This window comes from Bacillus rossius, chromosome 7 (assembly GCF_032445375.1).
Source record: "Bacillus rossius redtenbacheri isolate Brsri chromosome 7, Brsri_v3, whole genome shotgun sequence".
In the NCBI taxonomy this organism is placed as follows: domain Eukaryota; kingdom Metazoa; phylum Arthropoda; class Insecta; order Phasmatodea; family Bacillidae; genus Bacillus; species Bacillus rossius.
Window position 1 is genome coordinate 71,162,107 of NC_086335.1, and position 20,196 is coordinate 71,182,302.

General features: G+C 47.7%; 1 protein-coding gene across 1 annotated transcript in view; it reads right to left on the minus strand.

The window, feature by feature from the left end:
• Positions 1–20,196, minus strand: part of LOC134534347 (BAI1-associated protein 3) — a 136,934-nt gene that overhangs the window by 37,484 nt on the left and 79,254 nt on the right. Inside the window, exons 5-10 of the mRNA XM_063372758.1 lie at positions 17,727–17,793; positions 14,465–14,651; positions 13,333–13,491; positions 9,885–9,929; positions 3,517–3,673; positions 2,230–2,439 (exon numbers count right to left, since the gene is read on the minus strand). Of these exons, the coding sequence (XP_063228828.1) occupies positions 2,230–2,439; positions 3,517–3,673; positions 9,885–9,929; positions 13,333–13,491; positions 14,465–14,651; positions 17,727–17,793 (825 nt within the window). The remainder of the gene's footprint in view (positions 1–2,229; positions 2,440–3,516; positions 3,674–9,884; positions 9,930–13,332; positions 13,492–14,464; positions 14,652–17,726; positions 17,794–20,196) is intronic.

The window sequence follows — 20,196 nt, forward strand, 5'->3', positions numbered from 1 at the left end:
TAGTCCACGAAGATGGCGTGCAAGCGCTGCTGCTGCCGCACCTCCGACCAGTTGTCCTCCTCGGAGTTGCCCCGGTCCTCTCTGGTGGACAGCAGTAGCTCCGGGCGGACAGTAGTGACGGTACAGTAGCAGACACACTCACCGACAGCTTGGCCAGCTCGTAGTCCACGAAGATGGCGTGCAAGCGCTGCTGCTGCCGCACCTCCGACCAGTTGTCCTCCTCGGAGTTGCCCCGGTCCTCCCTGGTGGACAGCAGTAGCTCCGGGCGGACAGTAGTGACGGTACAGTAGCAGACACACTCACCGACAGCTTGGCCAGCTCGTAGTCCACGAAGATGGCGTGCAAGCGCTGCTGCTGCCGCACCTCCGACCAGTTGTCCTCCTCGGAGTTGCCCCGGTCCTCTCTGGTGGACAGCAGTAGCTCCGGGCGGACAGTAGTGACGGTACAGTAGCAGACACACTCACCGACAGCTTGGCCAGCTCGTAGTCCACGAAGATGGCGTGCAAGCGCTGCTGCTGCCGCACCTCCGACCAGTTGTCCTCCTCGGAGTTGCCCCGGTCCTCTCTGGTGGACAGCAGTAGCTCCGGGCGGACAGTAGTGACGGTACAGTAGCAGACACAGTCACCGACAGCTTGGCCAGCTCGTAGTCCACGAAGATGGCGTGCAAGCGCTGCTGCTGCCGCACCTCCGACCAGTTGTCCTCCTCGGAGTTGCCCCGGTCCTCTCTGGTGGACAGCCACGGCTCCGGGCGGACAGTAGTGACGGTACAGTAGCAGACACACTCACCGACAGCTTGGCCAGCTCGTAGTCCACGAAGATGGCGTGCAAGCGCTGCTGCTGCCGCACCTCCGACCAGTTGTCCTCCTCGGAGTTGCCCCGGTCCTCTCTGGTGGACAGCCACGGCTCCGGGCGGACAGTAGTGACGGTACAGTAGCAGACACACTCACCGACAGCTTGGCCAGCTCGTAGTCCACGAAGATGGCGTGCAAGCGCTGCTGCTGCCGCACCTCCGACCAGTTGTCCTCCTCGGAGTTGCCCCGGTCCTCTCTGGTGGACAGCAGTAGCTCCGGGCGGACAGTAGTGACGGTACAGTAGCAGACACACTCACCGACAGCTTGGCCAGCTCGTAGTCCACGAAGATGGCGTGCAAGCGCTGCTGCTGCCGCACCTCCGACCAGTTGTCCTCCTCGGAGTTGCCCCGGTCCTCTCTGGTGGACAGCAGTAGCTCCGGGCGGACAGTAGTGACGGTACAGTAGCAGACACACTCACCGACAGCTTGGCCAGCTCGTAGTCCACGAAGATGGCGTGCAAGCGCTGCTGCTGCCGCACCTCCGACCAGTTGTCCTCCTCGGAGTTGCCCCGGTCCTCTCTGGTGGACAGCAGTAGCTCCGGGCGGACAGTAGTGACGGTACAGTAGCAGACACACTCACCGACAGCTTGGCCAGCTCGTAGTCCACGAAGATGGCGTGGAGGCGCTGCTGCTGCCGCACCTCCGACCAGTTGTCCTCCTCGGAGTTGCCCCGGTCCTCTCTGGTGGACAGCCACGGCTCCGGGCGGACAGTAGTGACGGTACAGTAGCAGACACACTCACCGACAGCTTGGCCAGCTCGTAGTCCACGAAGATGGCGTGGAGGCGCTGCTGCTGCCGCACCTCCGACCAGTTGTCCTCCTCGGAGTTGCCCCGGTCCTCTCTGGTGGACAGCCACGGCTCCGGGCGGACAGTAGTGACGGTACAGTAGCAGACACACTCACCGACAGCTTGGCCAGCTCGTAGTCCACGAAGATGGCGTGGAGGCGCTGCTGCTGCCGCACCTCCGACCAGTTGTCCTCCTCGGAGTTGCCCCGGTCCTCTCTGGTGGACAGCCACGGCTCCGGGCGGACAGTAGTGACGGTACAGTAGCAGACACACTCACCGACAGCTTGGCCAGCTCGTAGTCCACGAAGATGGCGTGCAGGCGCTGCTGCTGCCGCACCTCCGACCAGTTGTCCTCCTCGGAGTTGCCCCGGTCCTCCCTGGTGGACAGCAGTAGCTCCGGGCGGACAGTAGTGACGGTACAGTAGCAGACACACTCACCGACAGCTTGGCCAGCTCGTAGTCTACGAAGATGGCGTGGAGGCGCTGCTGCTGCCGCACCTCCGACCAGTTGTCCTCCTCGGAGTTGCCCCGGTCCTCCCTGGTGGACAGCAGTAGCTCCGGGCGGACAGTAGTGACGGTACAGTAGCAGACACACTCACCGACAGCTTGGCCAGCTCGTAGTCCACGAAGATGGCGTGCAGGCGCTGCTGCTGCCGCACCTCCGACCAGTTGTCCTCCTCGGAGTTGCCCCGGTCCTCCCTGGTGGACAGCCACAGCTTGAGGCGGATGCGCCCCTGGATGTTGGAGCGCTGCGTGCGAGCCTCCAGCTTGTACCAGCTGTCCAGCCCCGTGGAGGGGATGTCCTGCGGAACCACCACCTCCTCTACCACAAGGCCTCCAGTTGGCAGTCCTGGCCAGGAGCTGCCCAGACCAGGAGTCCTCGCGACACTCCACGTACCACACACGAGACATTGTCGCTACAACCCCATGTGCAGAGACCGGAAAAATTCGCGAGTTCATTTCGCGATAGGCTAAAATACAAATAGTTATACCTCAGTGCTGCCTCTGCTGTTGGCTCACAACTCACCTGGATGTCTCTGGGCCAATGAGGAACACCCAACCTAAGGCTTTGTCGAATCAAAGGCTGCTACGTTGGGACGTCTCACAAGACAGCAGCCAATGAGTGGGTGGCATTTGACCGAGTGTACGTAGAACTATGGAGTTCATCCTACAGGTCATTGAACCCGTGAATTTTTCCGGTCCCTACTCATGTGCAATGCTGATACTAAAATACTACAGAATGTCTATATATACAACGTTCACAGCTTTTTTGTCATTAGACAATACAAACATGTTTTCTTCAGAGGTTACTCTTGAAAGAGCGGCATATAATTGGCCATGAAAAAATTACGCAACGCTCAAATCTAAGCCTGCAACGTTTGAAAGATTGACCCTGCGATTTATTAATGGTCATTGCAAAAGATATTTTTTTCCGGTAATTGTAGGCGTTTAAATTGGAACGGTATCTATACCATCGCGGACTATTCTGTAGACCTTTTTTAAAGTGTACAATACTGTAGTACATTATTTTGATATAAATCTCGTAGGGTTCAGCCAGCGTTTGCAACGTAAGCGCAAAAAAAAAAGTGTTTATTTACGACATCACATTAGAAACCTCTAGAATTATCAGTGTTTCTCTACTATATTATGCATGTATTATACACATAAACCTTCCTCTTGAATCACTCTAACTATTAAAAGAAACCGCATCATCATCCGTTGCGTAGTTTTAAAGATCTAAGCATGCATAGGGACGGACAGACACACTATATTCGTAGCGTACCCTGCAGAAAGTGAATGTGAGCACACCGGAATGGACGGGCACGAGTGACTGAGGCGGAGGACTGTCGGGCGGTGGCGGGGGCGGGGGCGGGACGCACCTGCAGCGGGATGTTCACGCAGCCCAGGAAGTCGTCCTGGCTGCCCGTGCGCGCGCTCTGGGCGATCTGCTTGAAGAAGCGGCCCAGCCCCTTCACGCCGCGCACCTCGTTCAGCTTGCTCACGGCGTCGAACACCGAGGACTCGTCGTCGTGGTCCCTGCGGCCCAGGTCCGCCTCAGCCGAGCCTCCACAGCCAAGCCTCGTCCACACCTCAGCCACTCCACAGCCACGACTCAGCCACTCCACAGCCACGACTCAGCCACTCCACAGCCACGACTCAGCCACTCCACAGCCACGACTCAGCCACTCCGCATCCACGACTCAGCCACTCCACAGCCACGACTCAGCCACTCCGCATCCACGACTCAGCCACTCCACATCAACGACTCGGCCACTCCGCATCCACGACTCAGCCACTCCGCATCCACGACTCGGCCACTCCACAGCCACGACTCAGCCACTCCACAGCCACGACTCAGCCACTCCGCATCCACGACTCAGCCACTCCACATCCACGACTCAGCCACTCCACATCCACGACTCAGCCACTCCGCATCCACGACTCAGCCACTCCACATCCACGACTCAGCCACTCCGCATCCACGACTCAGCCACTCCACATCCACGACTCAGCCACTCCACATCAACGACTCGGCCACTCCACAGCCACGACTCAGCCACTCCGCATCCACGACTCAGCAACTCCACATCAACGACTCGGCCACTCCACATCAACGACTCAGCCACTCCACATCAACGACTCGGCCACTCCACAGCCACGACTCAGCCACTCCGCATCCACGACTCAGCCACTCCACATCCACGACTCAGCCACTCCACATCAACGACTCGGCCACTCCACAGCCACGACTCAGCCACTCCACATCAACGACTCGGCCACTCCACAGCCACGACTCAGCCACTCCGCATCCACGACTCAGCCACTCCACATCAACGACTCGGCCACTCCACATCTTCGACTCGGCCACTCCACAGCCACGACTCAGCCACTCCGCATCCACGACTCAGCCACTCCACATCCACGACTCAGCCACTCCACATCAACGACTCGGCCACTCCACAGCCACGACTCAGCCACTCCGCATCCACGACTCAGCCACTCCACATCAACGACTCGGCCACTCCACATCAACGACTCAGCCACTCCACATCAACGACTCGGCCACTCCACAGCCACGACTCAGCCACTCCGCATCCACGACTCAGCCACTCCACATCCACGACTCAGCCACTCCACATCCACGACTCAGCCACTCCACATCAACGACTCGGCCACTCCACAGCCACGACTCAGCCACTCCGCATCCACGACTCAGCCACTCCACATCCACGACTCAGCCACTCCACATCAACGACTCGGCCACTCCACAGCCACGACTCAGCCACTCCGCATCCACGACTCAGCCACTCCACATCCACGACTCAGCCACTCCACATCAACGACTCGGCCACTCCGCATCCACGACTCAGCCACTCCGCATCCACGACTCAGCCACTCCACATCAACGACTCGGCCACTCCACAGCCACGACTCAGCCACTCCGCATCCACGACTCAGCCACTCCACATCCACGACTCAGCCACTCCACAGCCACGACTCGGCCACTCCACAGCCACGACTCAGCCACTCCACAGCCACGACTCAGCCACTCCACATCCACGACTCAGCCACTCCACATCAACGACTCGGCCACTCCACAGCCACGACTCAGCCACTCCACATCCACGACTCAGCCACTCCACATCAACGACTCGGCCACACCACAGCCACGACTCAGCCACTCCACATCAACGACTCGGCCACTCCACATCAACGACTCAGCCACTCCACAGCCACGACTCGGCCACTCCACATCAACGACTCAGCCACTCCACAGCCACGACTCAGCCACTCCACAGCCACGACTCAGCCACTCCACATCCACGACTCAGCCACTCCACATCAACGACTCGGCCACTCCACAGCCACGACTCAGCCACTCCGCATCCACGACTCAGCCACTCCACATCCACGACTCAGCCACTCCACATCAACGACTCGGCCACTCCACAGCCACGACTCAGCCACTCCGCATCCACGACTCAGCCACTCCACATCCACGACTCAGCCACTCCACATCAACGACTCGGCCACTCCACAGCCACGACTCAGCCACTCCGCATCCACGACTCAGCCACTCCACATCCACGACTCAGCCACTCCACATCAACGACTCGGCCACTCCGCATCCACGACTCAGCCACTCCGCATCCACGACTCAGCCACTCCACATCAACGACTCGGCCACTCCACATCAACGACTCAGCCACTCCACAGCCACGACTCAGCCACTCCACAGCCACGACTCAGCCACTCCACATCCACGACTCAGCCACTCCACATCAACGACTCGGCCACTCCACAGCCACGACTCAGCCACTCCGCATCCACGACTCAGCCACTCCACATCCACGACTCAGCCACTCCACAGCCACGACTCGGCCACTCCACAGCCACGACTCAGCCACTCCACATCCACGACTCAGCCACTCCACATCAACGACTCGGCCACTCCACAGCCACGACTCAGCCACTCCGCATCAACGACTCAGCCACTCCACATCAACGACTCGGCCACTCCACAGCCACGACTCAGCCACTCCGCATCCACGACTCAGCCTCTCCACATCCACGACTCAGCCACTCCACATCAACGACTCGGCCACTCCACAGCCACGACTCAGCCACTCCGCATCCACGACTCAGCCACTCCACATCCACGACTCAGCCACTCCACATCAACGACTCGGCCACTCCGCATCCACGACTCAGCCACTCCACAGCCACGACTCAGCCACTCCACAGCCACGACTCAGCCACTCCGCATCCACGACTCAGCCACTCCACAGCCACGACTCAGCCACTCCGCATCCACGACTCAGCCACTCCACATCAACGACTCGGCCACTCCGCATCCACGACTCAGCCACTCCACATCAACGACTCGGCCACTCCACAGCCACGACTCAGCCACTCCACAGCCACGACTCAGGTACACCTCACAGCCACGCTTTAGCCAAGCCTCAAGCCTCAGCCATGTTGATTTTAGTGCGTGTTTAGTTCTACTGACTTATAAGTTTCGTCTGAACAACGTATTTATTTGCCTTTTTTTATCTTTATATTTAATTATTTTGAATGACCGTTTTAGTATTAGTCCATTGAAATGTTACATTTTTTAGGCCTTACCTTGCGTTTTTTAGAGGACGCAATTTTATTTTTTTGATGTGTAGGGGGGGTCAGTGTAAAGCTAAAACCAAGTTTGTGGGGTCGCCATCCTTGTCCCACGGCCGCCATCTTGAAAATAGGGGTTGAAATGGTTTTTACGATATATCTCTTAAACTATTTATTTGATAAAACAAATGTGTTAAGATTGTTTGTTGCAAATTAAATTCTCTACAACGTTGGTCCAGTAATGTTTTGTCGTAGAACTATAAATAAAAAAGTTATAAGCGAAAATCTTCAGAAATTCGAGAAAAAAATTTATATTTTTGGATATAACTTTTTTTTTTATCATTTTACGAAAAAATGATATCTGACCATTTTTGTAGATCGTTTTTTGAGGAACAACTTTTATTCGTATCATTTTTTCAATAAGTCAATAGCTAAGGTTTTACAGCTCTCCGAAGTGAGTACTATTTTTCATTACTCTTAACTATACCTATATTATACGTGTGTACTAATAATATGTCATCAGTTATTGTTTAATTTTTATTTTTTTATTTTGTTATTATAACTTTTTTAATTACAATTTTTGCAATATTATTAATCATTAATTATTGACTCTTTTTCACTCCATAACAGGATTTAACAATTATTGATTTTTAAAATAATTTTAAATCTGATGGCCGTTACCGAGAATGTTGTTCAGGTAACTTTATTATACTTCTTAAAACTGTATTCTCGGAAATGGGTTTCACTGTTGACCAAGCAGAATCAGACGCAGACGCTCTTATCGTTCGCACTGCTCTTGCTGCATCTCCATTATTTAATACCGTTACTATTGTAGCTGAAGATATTGACATACTGATATTGCTCACAGCACTTGGCAGAGAACAAGCAAATGTATTTTTTTTTAAACCAGTAAAAGGACGAACAGCAGAACAATTATATTGTGCGTCAGGTTTTATGTACGGAAATGTCATTGCGGATAACTTGCTGTTTCTTCATGCTTTTTCCGGATGTGACACAACTTCAGCTCCTTACAATATCGGTAAAATGAAATTTGTGAAAAACCTGGAAAAACATTTAGAGTTTGCAAGTGGAACGGCTTTGTTTCTCAACAAGAGAGTTGACCCTGCTTTGCTCACTGTAATTGGTGAACGTTTTTTTTATCTCTTTATACGGTGGTAATAAAGATGATAATTCTCTTGACAGGCTAAGATACAAACAATTCGCCAAGGCAGTGACAAAAAGTACATTTAACTTATCTTCACTTCCTCCAACACAAGACACAGCTCGCTTTCATACTTTCCGAGTCTACCATCAGGTCCAGTCGTGGCTTGGTAATTATAATGATCCTGAAGACTGGGGCTGGAAAAAATGTGGAAAATTATTGATGCCAGTGCAGAACTCTAAATCTCCAGCACCCCCTGAGCTTCTAAAATTGATCTTTTGCAAATGCAAAGGAAACTGTGGAGCGATGTGTGGATGTCGAAAAGCAGGGCTGAAATGTTCTGCAGTGTACTTCCATTGTTCTGGAGAGACTTGCAGCAACTTAATGGAACTCTCAGAATTAATAAATGAAAATGACTTTGATGATGAACCGCCGACATTAACACCCCTTTCTTCTCCAGTTCTCCCACTGGTATTTAATTCAGAAAGCCGATCAGATGCTGAGCCGCAGCCTGGTCCATCGAAACGACTGAGGACGGAGTAGTTCTAATTTAGAAAATCACCGTGGATTCTGCCTATTGGGGATACCATGTAAAAAAAAACGTGCCTCTAGACTCTACCTCGTGGGTGGTGGGGAAAAGAGTCAATAATTAATTATTAATAATATTGCAGAATTTGTAATTAAAAAAGTTATAATAACAAAATAAAAAAAATAAAAAATAAAACAATAACTGATGACATATTATTAGTACACACGTATAATATAGGTATAGTTAAGAGTACTGAAAAATAGTACTCACTTCAGAGCGCTGTAAAACCTTAGCTATTGACTTATTGAAAAAATGATACGAATAAAAGTTGTTCCTCAAAATACGATCCACAAAAATGGTCAGATATCATTTTTTCGTAAAATGATAAAAAAAAGTTATATCGAAAAATATAAATTTTTTTTCTCGAATTTCTGAAGATTTTCGCTTATAACTTTTTTATTTATAGTTCTACGACAAAACATTACTGGACCAACGTTGTAGAGAATTTAATTTGCAACAAACAATCTTAACACATTTGTTTTATCAAATAAATAGTTTAAGAGATATATCGTAAAAACCATTTCAACCCCTATTTTCAAGATGGCGGCCATGGGACAAGGGTGGCGACCCCACAAACTTGGTTTTAGCTTTACACTGACCCCCCCCTACACATCAAAAAAAATAAAATTGCGTCCTCTAAAAAACGCAACCCCAAATGTAACTTTTCAATGGACTATATATAATACGCTCCATTTGTCCATGAAGCTTTCCAAATCATCTGCCAAAAAAATAGAGTGTGTAAATTACAAACAAACTGGAGTGAACATGGTGTCAGTGTTAAGAAGAAAGCATTCTGGCTCCGGGGCAGAGTCTGACTGACTTGCAGGACTCTGGTCTCGGTAGTAGTACTGGGCTCCAGGGCGGGTTGTCCAGGCAAGTGTCTGGTGGGAATACCTCCCCTCGCAACAAGTCAGGCTACCAGGAGACGGTGGGTGGAAACATATCTGCTGTAACAGCCATCCTTGTTGGTTTATCCGGCGTCGTGGAGTTTGGAAAGATGATTTTTCAGTGTCGTTTAAGATAAATTGTATCAATTTCACTCCACCGTTTTATAAATAAACTTCAATGAAACAAAACATATTTTGTAAAAATAAAAGTTATTGTATATTTCATAAGTTATTTGTATTTGAGCTCCTACCAATATTTCCATTATCAAATTTGACGAAAATCAAAATAAAGGATATCACTGCAGTTAATCAAGCAATAATTCTCAAAGGGTGTGCATAAATTCTTATTGAAAGAATGTAGGGTCGTAAGTACATACATGTGCACTTGTGCACAACTTCAGACTTGGCCCGGATTCATAACACTGTTACCGCAGACAGCAAGTACATAATGTGACTCTAGCAAGCTAGAAAAAAGTTACGAATATATTTCTCACTCACCATATGTCTAAATGAAGGATGTCGCTGGCAACATCATCTATGTCACTGCAAAGAAAAACACGATCGATATAGCAAGATGCAGGCACAGCATGTTTGTACATAATAAGTGTCTGTGCATGTATTCTTTCAGCAGGAGAAGCCTTCTTTTCACAGACGAGAGAGACAAACGCCCGATCGTGCATCTTCGGGGTTTTTTTTTTTTTGTTCATTGTAACTCATGATAACTAATGGTCAATTAGGTTAGGTTAGCTACATTATAAATACTTTAAAACATTGTGGACGGTTTATTTGGTTAGGATAGCTACATTAAAGATAGGCTACTGTGAAACAATGTAAGCAAAAAAGCGAGTATGAACTTCGGGGAACTTCGGATGTGGCTCTCTCGTCTGTGAAATGAAGGCTTCCCTTTCAGCAGAGGTGCACACGAAGATTTTGTAGGAACGGAACCAACAACGTGACAGATACACAAATATCTAGCGAGTTTATCCTGTCTGTGGTGTTGTAGAACCATTCAGGAAACGTTTCCGCTTGCAGGAACCCTTCTACCCCCTCCCCTACCCTCGGGCTGATCTTCCAATCAGCGACGCTTGAGTCGCCGCCTGGAGCTGGGCGCCGCGTGCCGTATCTGCGTATCGAGCTATCGATCCTGCAGTCGAGATGGTGAGTCGAGAGCAGATAGCGCGTGGTCGGATCGCACAGTCGATAAACTGCAGGGAGTTGTTCCAACTTCGGGTTCCATTAACTCGTTTTTATTCTCCGACAAGCACGGAGATTTGGTTAATTACTTTCGCAAACTGAGCTTCTAGACACGATACCGAACAGCAATTTAATTAGAATACGCAGACATGGTTGCATTTTACTATCACTTTGATAAATAAGCGCAAAAGTTAGCTGTTTCAGACTTACTGTCGCTGTCTATGCTATTCCAGATATTCAATTAATGGGAAATTCGAAAGACTAGTGTTTCAAAAACGCCATGACAATGTTATCATCTGAGCATCAGTTCAAAACTTTGAATATATATATACTGTATAGAAGTCGCCAGCCCAGGTTAAAATTTCTAATACGGTTTTGAGGTAGTTGGTTAATTCACCGCCGCAATCGCCACCATCTCTAGGGCATCAACTTGTGGTGGTCCCTAGCGGACAAGTGTCGAACTCTTCAAACACCCCTTCCCCCTCCCGTTGAACGACCTTGAGCTGCAGTGAATGATGGATGGGGGGTGCGGAGAATGACAGCGGGCGACAGTGCTGCGCTCTAACGTGTAAATAACAACTAAGACGATACAGGGTGTTACGGCAGCGCACTGCAGCGGTGAAGTTCCCAAGCTGCTCATCATACGCTTCTGAAAAACGTAGAGTAAATGCTATCCACTCGCGACTTCTATACAGTATATATATTCAAAGGTTGAAACTAAACTCCTCCTCGTATCCACGCCAGGCTGAGCTTGGAGCGGCCTGAAGCTCAGGCCTGAGACGGAGACACAAGGCCGCAAGAGAAACCCTGGCCACACGCTGCGCAGTAGGACCAATAACCAACCGATGAACATTGCTACCTGCATCAATACTCCCTAACAGTTTAAAGGTCGCACGTTATTGAAGTTATTGAAGTTATAGGCCTACTTCTAATGCGACTTCCAACAAGGTTGCGTTAAACGTTTAACGCTCCTGGGGAGGGGGAATAGAAAGAGACAGAGCGAGAGTGAATGAGTGGCACTCGAACGCATGCGCGAGCGTTAGCAACGAGTAGTGTCCAATATTCCAACGAACTAAGTAGAGAATAAAAAAAATAAAGATTACGACAGTTTGTAGTGTCGCCATATTTGTTTCAATTTTAAATACCCTTTTTGTACATTACAATTTAAATTGCAGGAAAAAAAATCATGTTTCATAGACACATAAATAGTGAGTGTGTGTCATTTCTCTATGTCCACGAGGTCTCGCCGCGTCAATTTTCTCCTTGGGGCGAACCCGTCCGCTTAATTAAGTAAAGTGCTTGTATCTTTGAATGATTTCATGATTTATTTTAGTTTGATTTGATACAATAGGATTTCACTAAAAAATCAATTTCTACCCCTTCCTATTTTCATTTCCACATTACGAAGTTTCACTTCATCCGCGCGGAGGGGCTCCACGCACTATTTTTGCATGCAAGTACACGCACCCATTTTTTTATCTACTCCGACAATTTGCAGGAAACATGTTTGATGAAACAGTTATGAGTCCGTGGTTACTTAGCGCTGCAGCACCATCTCCCATCGCCGAAGCCACGTGGGTCGCAGAGAGGGGGGGCGCACCTCCCTCTGGGCGAGGGGTGGGGGGTGAAGGCCTTCCCCTCATCAGCTCCGTGTCGATCCGAGACCTGCTACAGCCAATAGGCGTGCCGGTCACGTCCCACAAGAAGAGGCCGTACTTTAAGGGGGCGATTAAGGTAGGGCGTTAAGGGGGCATCTGCCCTGGCTACCGAACAGCGCGCAGAGCATCAGAACGAAACGTTTCGTCCAGGAACGGTTCTGAATGTCGTCTGAATACGAATATAACACCCGAGACCGGCTTGAACGCACTCGATTTTATTCGTTTCGTTTAGAAAAGTGTAATATTTTTATAATGAGGAAATGAGCTGTTTTTTACAAAGGTTTTTCAAGCACAAAAAACGTTGGCCAGTAATAACTTAAGTGGTCTAGGTAAATGCAGATAATTCATATCTTCATAAAATTTCTGATTTGCCATTCAAAGAGGTACGCTTGAAACATATTTTGTGAAAAAAAAAAAGTAAAACTTCACGAAGATCTTTATTCGGCGCATAATTTTTGTCTGGCTTGATAGATTTATTTATCTTTGAGATAAAAACCTAGTATTATATATATTTATTTAAGACATTTTTAAAATCTGTTAGATACTCTTATTTTAATTTAACCTAACATTACTAGGTACTCATAGGAAATTACGGAATCGCGGGCAAGATAGATCTATAGGGCTATGAACATTTTCCCACAATAATTTTATTTTAATCTTTAGCTATAAATAGAAATCACTACACATCATAAGATAAAAATAAACATTATTCACTACGGTGCTGAAATATCGGAATAATTTCGTTACACAGTTGGAATATACTAGGTAACAAAAATGCCCATTGCACTAAAAGCCCGTTTTCTCAATAGATCCTCAATTATAAAATTTATTTGAAGAAATTATAAAGCAAATCTCTAAAAAAAATTACACGATGCAAACTTAAACAGTTTCGAGTTATATGACTACATAAACCAACAACTTGTCTCGTTCATCATTCTGACCAAGGTTGAACCAACACTAATGAAACTTTGCACAATACAGGTGTGTATTATGGAGAGAGAGGAAGAAGGGAGGGAGGAACAGAGAGAGACAGAGGGAGCTAGAGTGGAGGGAGGAACAGAGACAGACAGAGAAGCAACAAGGCAGGCGCTCACAAGCGGAACTTCTCGTTCCAGCGCGGGTTGAGTGTCTGCGGGCGCACGGACGTGGCGCGGATGAACTTGGCGGGCACGGCGGCGGTGAGACTGTCTCTGTGCTCCCTGCGCTCCCGGCCGCCCGCGCCGTGCTCCTTGCGCTTGAAGCTCAGCCGGAAGCTGCAACACACCCCGCGTCCAGCCCCTTTCTTCTGGATCCTCCCATCTCACTAAGTACATGCTCTCTTATTTTTACCAGAGAATGATTTCTAGAAATCAATTTCAAATGAATTAATTTTAAATTCACTCATTTAAGAGCATTTAAACTTGTCTGTATGAGTTTCATTTCTTAGTTTCGTCTTTAAGATGTATTTTTTTAAACAGATAAAAAGGTTTAAAACGGGTGTTTTCAAGGACTTTTAAGGAATGAGAAGTTATTTTCCAAAGCAAGTGTTGTAGACGGTATGGGGAAGTGCAGTCGTGAACTGACAGGGCCACAGGCAGACGAGAAGACCGCGCGCCTGTGCGGTGCCCGGCGCGTAGAGGCGACAAGACGTGCGATGCTCGGGCCAGCGTCGCCCTTAGCGCCATGCGACCCGCGCGGCAGCCGTGTGTTGCGGTACAGCCGCGCGGAGAGTGTCCAGGGGCCGGAGGCAATGGGCGGTTAGAGGAGCGCAGAAATAATTATTTTAAAATTATATAGTTCCGTTTTGTTTACTTCATTTTCATAATTTACAATACATTTTGTTTCTAGTAAAACTGAATACTCACAAAATCGAGCTTTTGCGCGAGTTCTGTTAGTCTGTTAATGCTAAGGGCGTTACCTTAACAGTATTATGAAAAAAAAAAATTACAAATGTCCAAAAATGACAAAAAAAATACCACAAAAAACTTTTACCTTTATTACTCTATTTTTTAAAAAAAAAATTTTTTTTGTTAGAAAAAATTTTATATTAATTCAACAATATATGAAATAAATATGAATATACGAAATATGAAAAATATAAATAAATTAATATATGAAAGATATGAATACATGAAATGTATGAATATATATATTAAATATGAATGAATGAAAGAGCAGAGTGGCGGGACTGCAGGAGGAACCGGGATGGCGGCTGATGGCCGGCAGAGAGGGGCAGAAAGAGCGCACCTGTGGTGCTTGCGCAGCTTCTCGTGGTGCTCCTGCTTGGGGTCCTGGTCCGCTCCGCCGTCAGACAGGGTCCTGCAGGCGGCCGGCACGCGGGGCGACAGGGGCGTGTCCCGGGACGTCACCAGCGGGGAGGGGGGCGCCGAGCTGCCCGGCTGGATGCCCAGCATGCAGTAGGGGTCGCTGAACCCTGCCACAGTCGCGCCGCCGTCTCTGCGCCCTCCGCGCTCTCCGCGTGCCACACCACTTCTACCTTGTTGCTCGTCGCGTACACATGCAGATCAACTATTAGTAGGGACCGGAAAAATTCACGGATTCAACGACCTCTAGGATAGCCTCCATTATCCTCTGCACACCTCAAGTAAACACGCGTGTTCATTGGGTACTAAATTGTGAGGCGTCTCCACTGGGTAGCTTGTGATTCGACGCTTCTTTGGTCGAAAGTCTCTCATTGGCCCGGAGGCTTCCAGTTGAACCGCGAGCCAATAGCAGAACCAGCAGAATTTGTACACAAGTTTGAATTTCATTCAGCCTATCACGAAATGAATCCGCGAATTTTTCCAGTCTCTAATTATTAGTAGGGGCATGCAGATTTCGCGAAAAGATTTCGAGACTAGATGAAAGTTAAAACACTGTAGCATCGGCTGTGTTTCGTGATTGGGTGAGTTTCTCCCGGGTACACATCGATTGCCACAGCACCAATCACAGTGATTCAGTGAGGAAGCAAACGCGTCCCGAGTGGCTCGGTCAAACAAGGCAACGACTTCTCTCGCAGACGGCCGCCAATCACAAGGAAGGAGCCACAGGTGCGGGTATAACTTGTTGAAGTCTAATAAGTGTTCAGATCTTTTCGCGAAAAATGCCTGCCCCTAATTATTAGTATTTATTACTGAACAATAGACGAAAGAGTAAGCTTGAAGTTATGACCTCAAATTCAAAAACAAGTTCAAAGTTAATATTTTCAAATAAATTTTACAAGCAATTTGTTATTTAATTAGACAAAAAACAGGAATCAATTATGGTAATTATGAATCATTATCCGCAGAATTATCAGCGTCTATCACAGTGGTAATTTGCTTATGATAGCTGAAATACGACACACAACGTTTGGAATTTAATGCGTTACAAATTACTAGAAAAAAAAAGCATCAGTTGTACTCGACCTGGTGTTTGAGATATTAAGTTAATTGCACAGATAATAAATCTTTTCCACGCGAATAAATAATTTGTATAAATGGGGAGTATCAACCGCTAGTCGTTACGAGAACTGAAAATTAGACAAACAGGCAGCGTTTCGATAATTCCGTAGCATCACTGCTGCGTCATTCCTACGCCTCCCCTGCCGTCTGACTGCTCCTATACAGGTTCCCCCACCACGTACCGAACTATTCCCCTCATGCGCTCGGAATATTCGTAACGCTCGGAAACTGTAGCCCCCTCATCAAAGAAGTTTCACTTGAATTTTTTTTTTATTTCGCGTATTTCAAAAACATTATTTTAATTTTGGCTAGAATTCACAAGAATGTTCAAACATTATTCACGCCCGATTTCTTTAAATATCTGCTGTACATCGCAGTCATGTGGACACTCCACGATTGATGGTACTCGCAAGGTTTTGTGTGTATCGTAATCAATGTGTATCCGTTTCTCGACAATCAACAAACTTGAAATGACATTAGTGAACAAAGATCTATCTGGTATTTACAGTTTTTGCAAATTTAATTTAAATAATTTGCTTAAATATAATCACGAACAATTAGATATAGAAATAAACTGAAATCGAATCAATGTCAAGAAATTGTTAATTTGAAATAACGAATTTGGACAAATAAATCAATTTTTTTTATTGCTGCTTTTAAAAAACCCTCCTTAACCTGTTTGATATTCTAGAAGATTTTTCGCACGGTGGTTGGTCGGTTCTTGCACGCTCGGCTCAGGCGGAACGTGAGAAATGAGTCATACTTTTTCGTGCTTTTTTTTTTGCTTAATTTGTGGTTGTTTTTTTTTGGGGTATTTTTTAGTTTTCTTCTACAGAAAAAGTGCTTAGCAATGGCGTATGTCCAAAAGCTTACATCAAGTTAAAAATTACATATTCTCAAAACACGCGTTTTGGTCATTGTAACGCTTCTGAAAGCAAAGTTTTAAAAACTAAACCCGGAAGCAGAACCTTGAACTCTTCTCGCGAACAGACCGCGCTCGGCCATTTTGTGCAGTTTTTAAAAATCGCGATGGTTTTCCATCTGAAGCTCTGCGCACCGCGTGTTCGCCATGCGGCAGCGAAACACTCGCTGACGTCATCTGAGTAGCTGACGGCACGGAGCTCAGCCCGTTGCTGAATGACGGAGCGAATTGTGGTGTGCAAGCAAGTTGCCCGAGTCATCATACTGGAGGAACACACGCTTAGATGTTACATTCAACAGTACGTTTGAACTCAGTTTTTAATAGTGTGCTAAAAATACAATATTCCGGGAGCATGCTTGTGTTTCCGCATGTCAGCCACTCAGCGGGATTGCGCCTGCCCCTCCCACTTGCCCTGCTCCAATCAATGTAGAGCAGTCTGTTTTGTTTTACATCTTTCTCCACAGGCACGGGTTTTTTATTATGTTTAACCTAGCCAGAGCGCGCGTCCCCAAAGCGAACGAATAGAGGGAACTAAGTGCTGCGTACTATAATTAAAGACACGATAAAAACTTAAATGAATGTGCCGTTATTGTGTGCGCATACTATTATTATGGTTTTATACCGAACATGCGTTTCCATACCAATAATATAAATATAGCTACATTGTATTGAACGATGAGATCCGAAGTGGATATTGTGGGGCGACTTCCCGTGTTGCCGAGACGGCGCATGAGCATCTGCCGCAGCCAATCAGCGGGCGGGTAACAGAGGCTGGAAGACACCGAAGGCTCTGTAGCGACCCGCAAACTTCACGGAGTTCACCCTTACCGTCGGTTTTATGGGTACAGTTCACAATTCACGAGTACATTTCCGTATTGACTGAAGAAGACCAACGCTCATCTGTGTTTTCCCTCTAGAGCAGCTGATTACAAATAGTTTTAAATGTAATTGCACTATATATTCCCGCCAAACTGCATTAAAGATCGATCACCGAGCGTGATCGCCGAACCGGCAGGGCCGTGGTCTCGACCTGCCGGACTATAGACCTTCCACTGCGGCTGCAGGTGGGCGGGTCTCCAGCAGCTGGCTAGAGTGCGCTAGAGTGCGCTAGAGTGCGCTAGAGTGCAGTGCTGAGCGCTCTTACCGTTGGCGTCCTTGGCCTCCAGTCCCTCGGCCTCCAGCACCACGACGTTGAGCACCACGATGGGCGGCTGCAACACCACCTCGCATCACCACCTCGCATCCCCACCTCACATCACCACCACCTCACATCACCACCACCTCACATCACCACCTCGCATCACCACCTCGCATCACCACCTCGCATCACCACCTCACATCACCACCTCAGATCATCACCTCACATCATCACCTCAGATCACCACCTCACATCACCACATCACGTCACCACCTCAGATCACCACCTCGCGTCACCACCTCACATCACCACCTCACATCACCACCTCAGATCATCACCTCACATCACCACCTCAGATCACCACCTAACCTCACCACCTAACATCACCACCTCACATCACCACATCACCACCTCGCATCACCACCTAAACTCACCACCTCAGATCACCACCTAACCTCACCACCTAACATCACCACCTCGTGTCACCACCTCACATCACCACATCACCACCTCGCATCACCACCTAAACTCACCACCTAACATCACCACCTCGCGTCACCACCTCGCATCACCGCCTCAGATCACCACCTCACATCACCAAACAGCAACTAGTCCAGACACTTGCCTGGCCTGGCCACTAGTCCCCTGCACGGCTCAGTCACACTAGCAGCACTGATACACGGCTCTGAGAGACTAGAGCAAAGTGGTTGTAAGGTTACACGGGAATCTCAATGCTTACGTTAATATTCATACATATTCATGTGTTTGTTAAGTTGGTTCTTTGGTTGCAAGCTTAAATTCATAATTACACAATTTAAATCACTTGGAATAAACAAATTAGTTCATCTACTTCACTAATGGATGATAAATATTTCTGCTGTTACACGGCTTCCGTTCTGCCAAATTTGTATATATGGTTCGTTGACCTCAACCATCCAATTACAAGCAAGCGTGGAAGATGTGTCGCTCTGAATCCCTTTCAAATCCTGTTCACTTGAAACGTGAATACACCCGATAGGGACAAGTTCAGTGTGCGTGTGATCAGCTTCTGAGCGAAACATATTCCAGTGAAGTAGTTTCAAAAACCACACAGCCGTCGCCTGCAAGTAATACATCCAAACATGGCATCTACCACCACCAAATATAGCAACATTAAAAAAATATTACACAGCAATGAATTGTAAATATTGCACTGCTCCAATTGATTTGGCGTCTGGCTCACAAAGAATTTCTTAGTAACGTTACAAAAAAAAAATTACTGGGTAGCGAACATTACGTCTGAAACACAGTACAAATTCAGTAAATCACTTTTCAGCACACGCTAATCGTGGAAACTTAGACATAAAAAAAAACTCTGAAAACTACAAACCCTAATGTTACATTTTTGTCATGTAATTTTCAAAAACATGTACAATTAATGTAATATTACAGAATGTTTTATAGAAATTCATATTTTACTACAGAACTCGGTTAATTTGTACGAATGTTCATCTTAAATTACAACCAACTATCGAGCTGAAATTTCAGAAAAGGCCCTTAAATAAAAGTAATAAAAAATACGAATTGTAAAATCAAGATGGCGTAGGGACCGAGCCTCGAAATACACGAACGCAAGTGTGGACTCTGCCGTAAGATATTTTTTTTTAATGTAATCAAAACATTTTCACAGTGTACACACTCTGCCATTCAATAATACGCACCATCAAATTTATTTATCAGTGTCCCCTTTAACTATTCGTTAGTAATTTACATAAAAAAGATTCTTGTTAAGTCGCCAAAAAATTAGTAATCACCAAAAAATCTCTGTCCCTGTGAATGTCCAATGTGACTTCCGGGCTGTTGCCACAGCGCTCAGATCCGGCGCCCTCTGTGAATCTGGACATTCGACGTGGATGCTCGAGAGAAACTATTAAAAGTGGTTAATTGCCGGCCCAGCAGTGGGCGCGGCGCGAGCGGCCCGGAGACCACAAAGGGTCGCCTCAGACACCCGGCTCAGCCCTCTGAAACAGGTGATTAGTTTCCGACGGGAAGCTGTTTTAATTGGCTTCGTTTGGCCGCCACCAAACCACTGACGTGAAAAGGGGGAAGGGGGGCACCGTTTCCGATGCTCGTTAAACACGAGTAGATTTCCCGAAGCGATTTCCAATCGCCTCACTGACCCAATGTTCGAGTCGTCAGCCACCCGAGTGTGGCCCAGTGTGGCCGAGTGTGGCCCACTGTGACTAAGTGTGGCCCAGTGTGGCCGAGTGTGGCCCAGTGTGGCCGAGTGTGGCTCATTGTGACCAAGTGTGGCCCAGTGTGACCAAGTGTGGCCGACTATGGCCGAGTGTGTTGGCGTGGGGACCGCGGCTTCACTGCTAATTATATTTTGTTTAGTTCCTCTGCAGTTTTGGGATATAAATGTATCTCTCTCTACCCTCCCGATGATCCTGAGAAGGATCAGGCGGGCCGGGTCTCACAGACTGTACTCGGGACA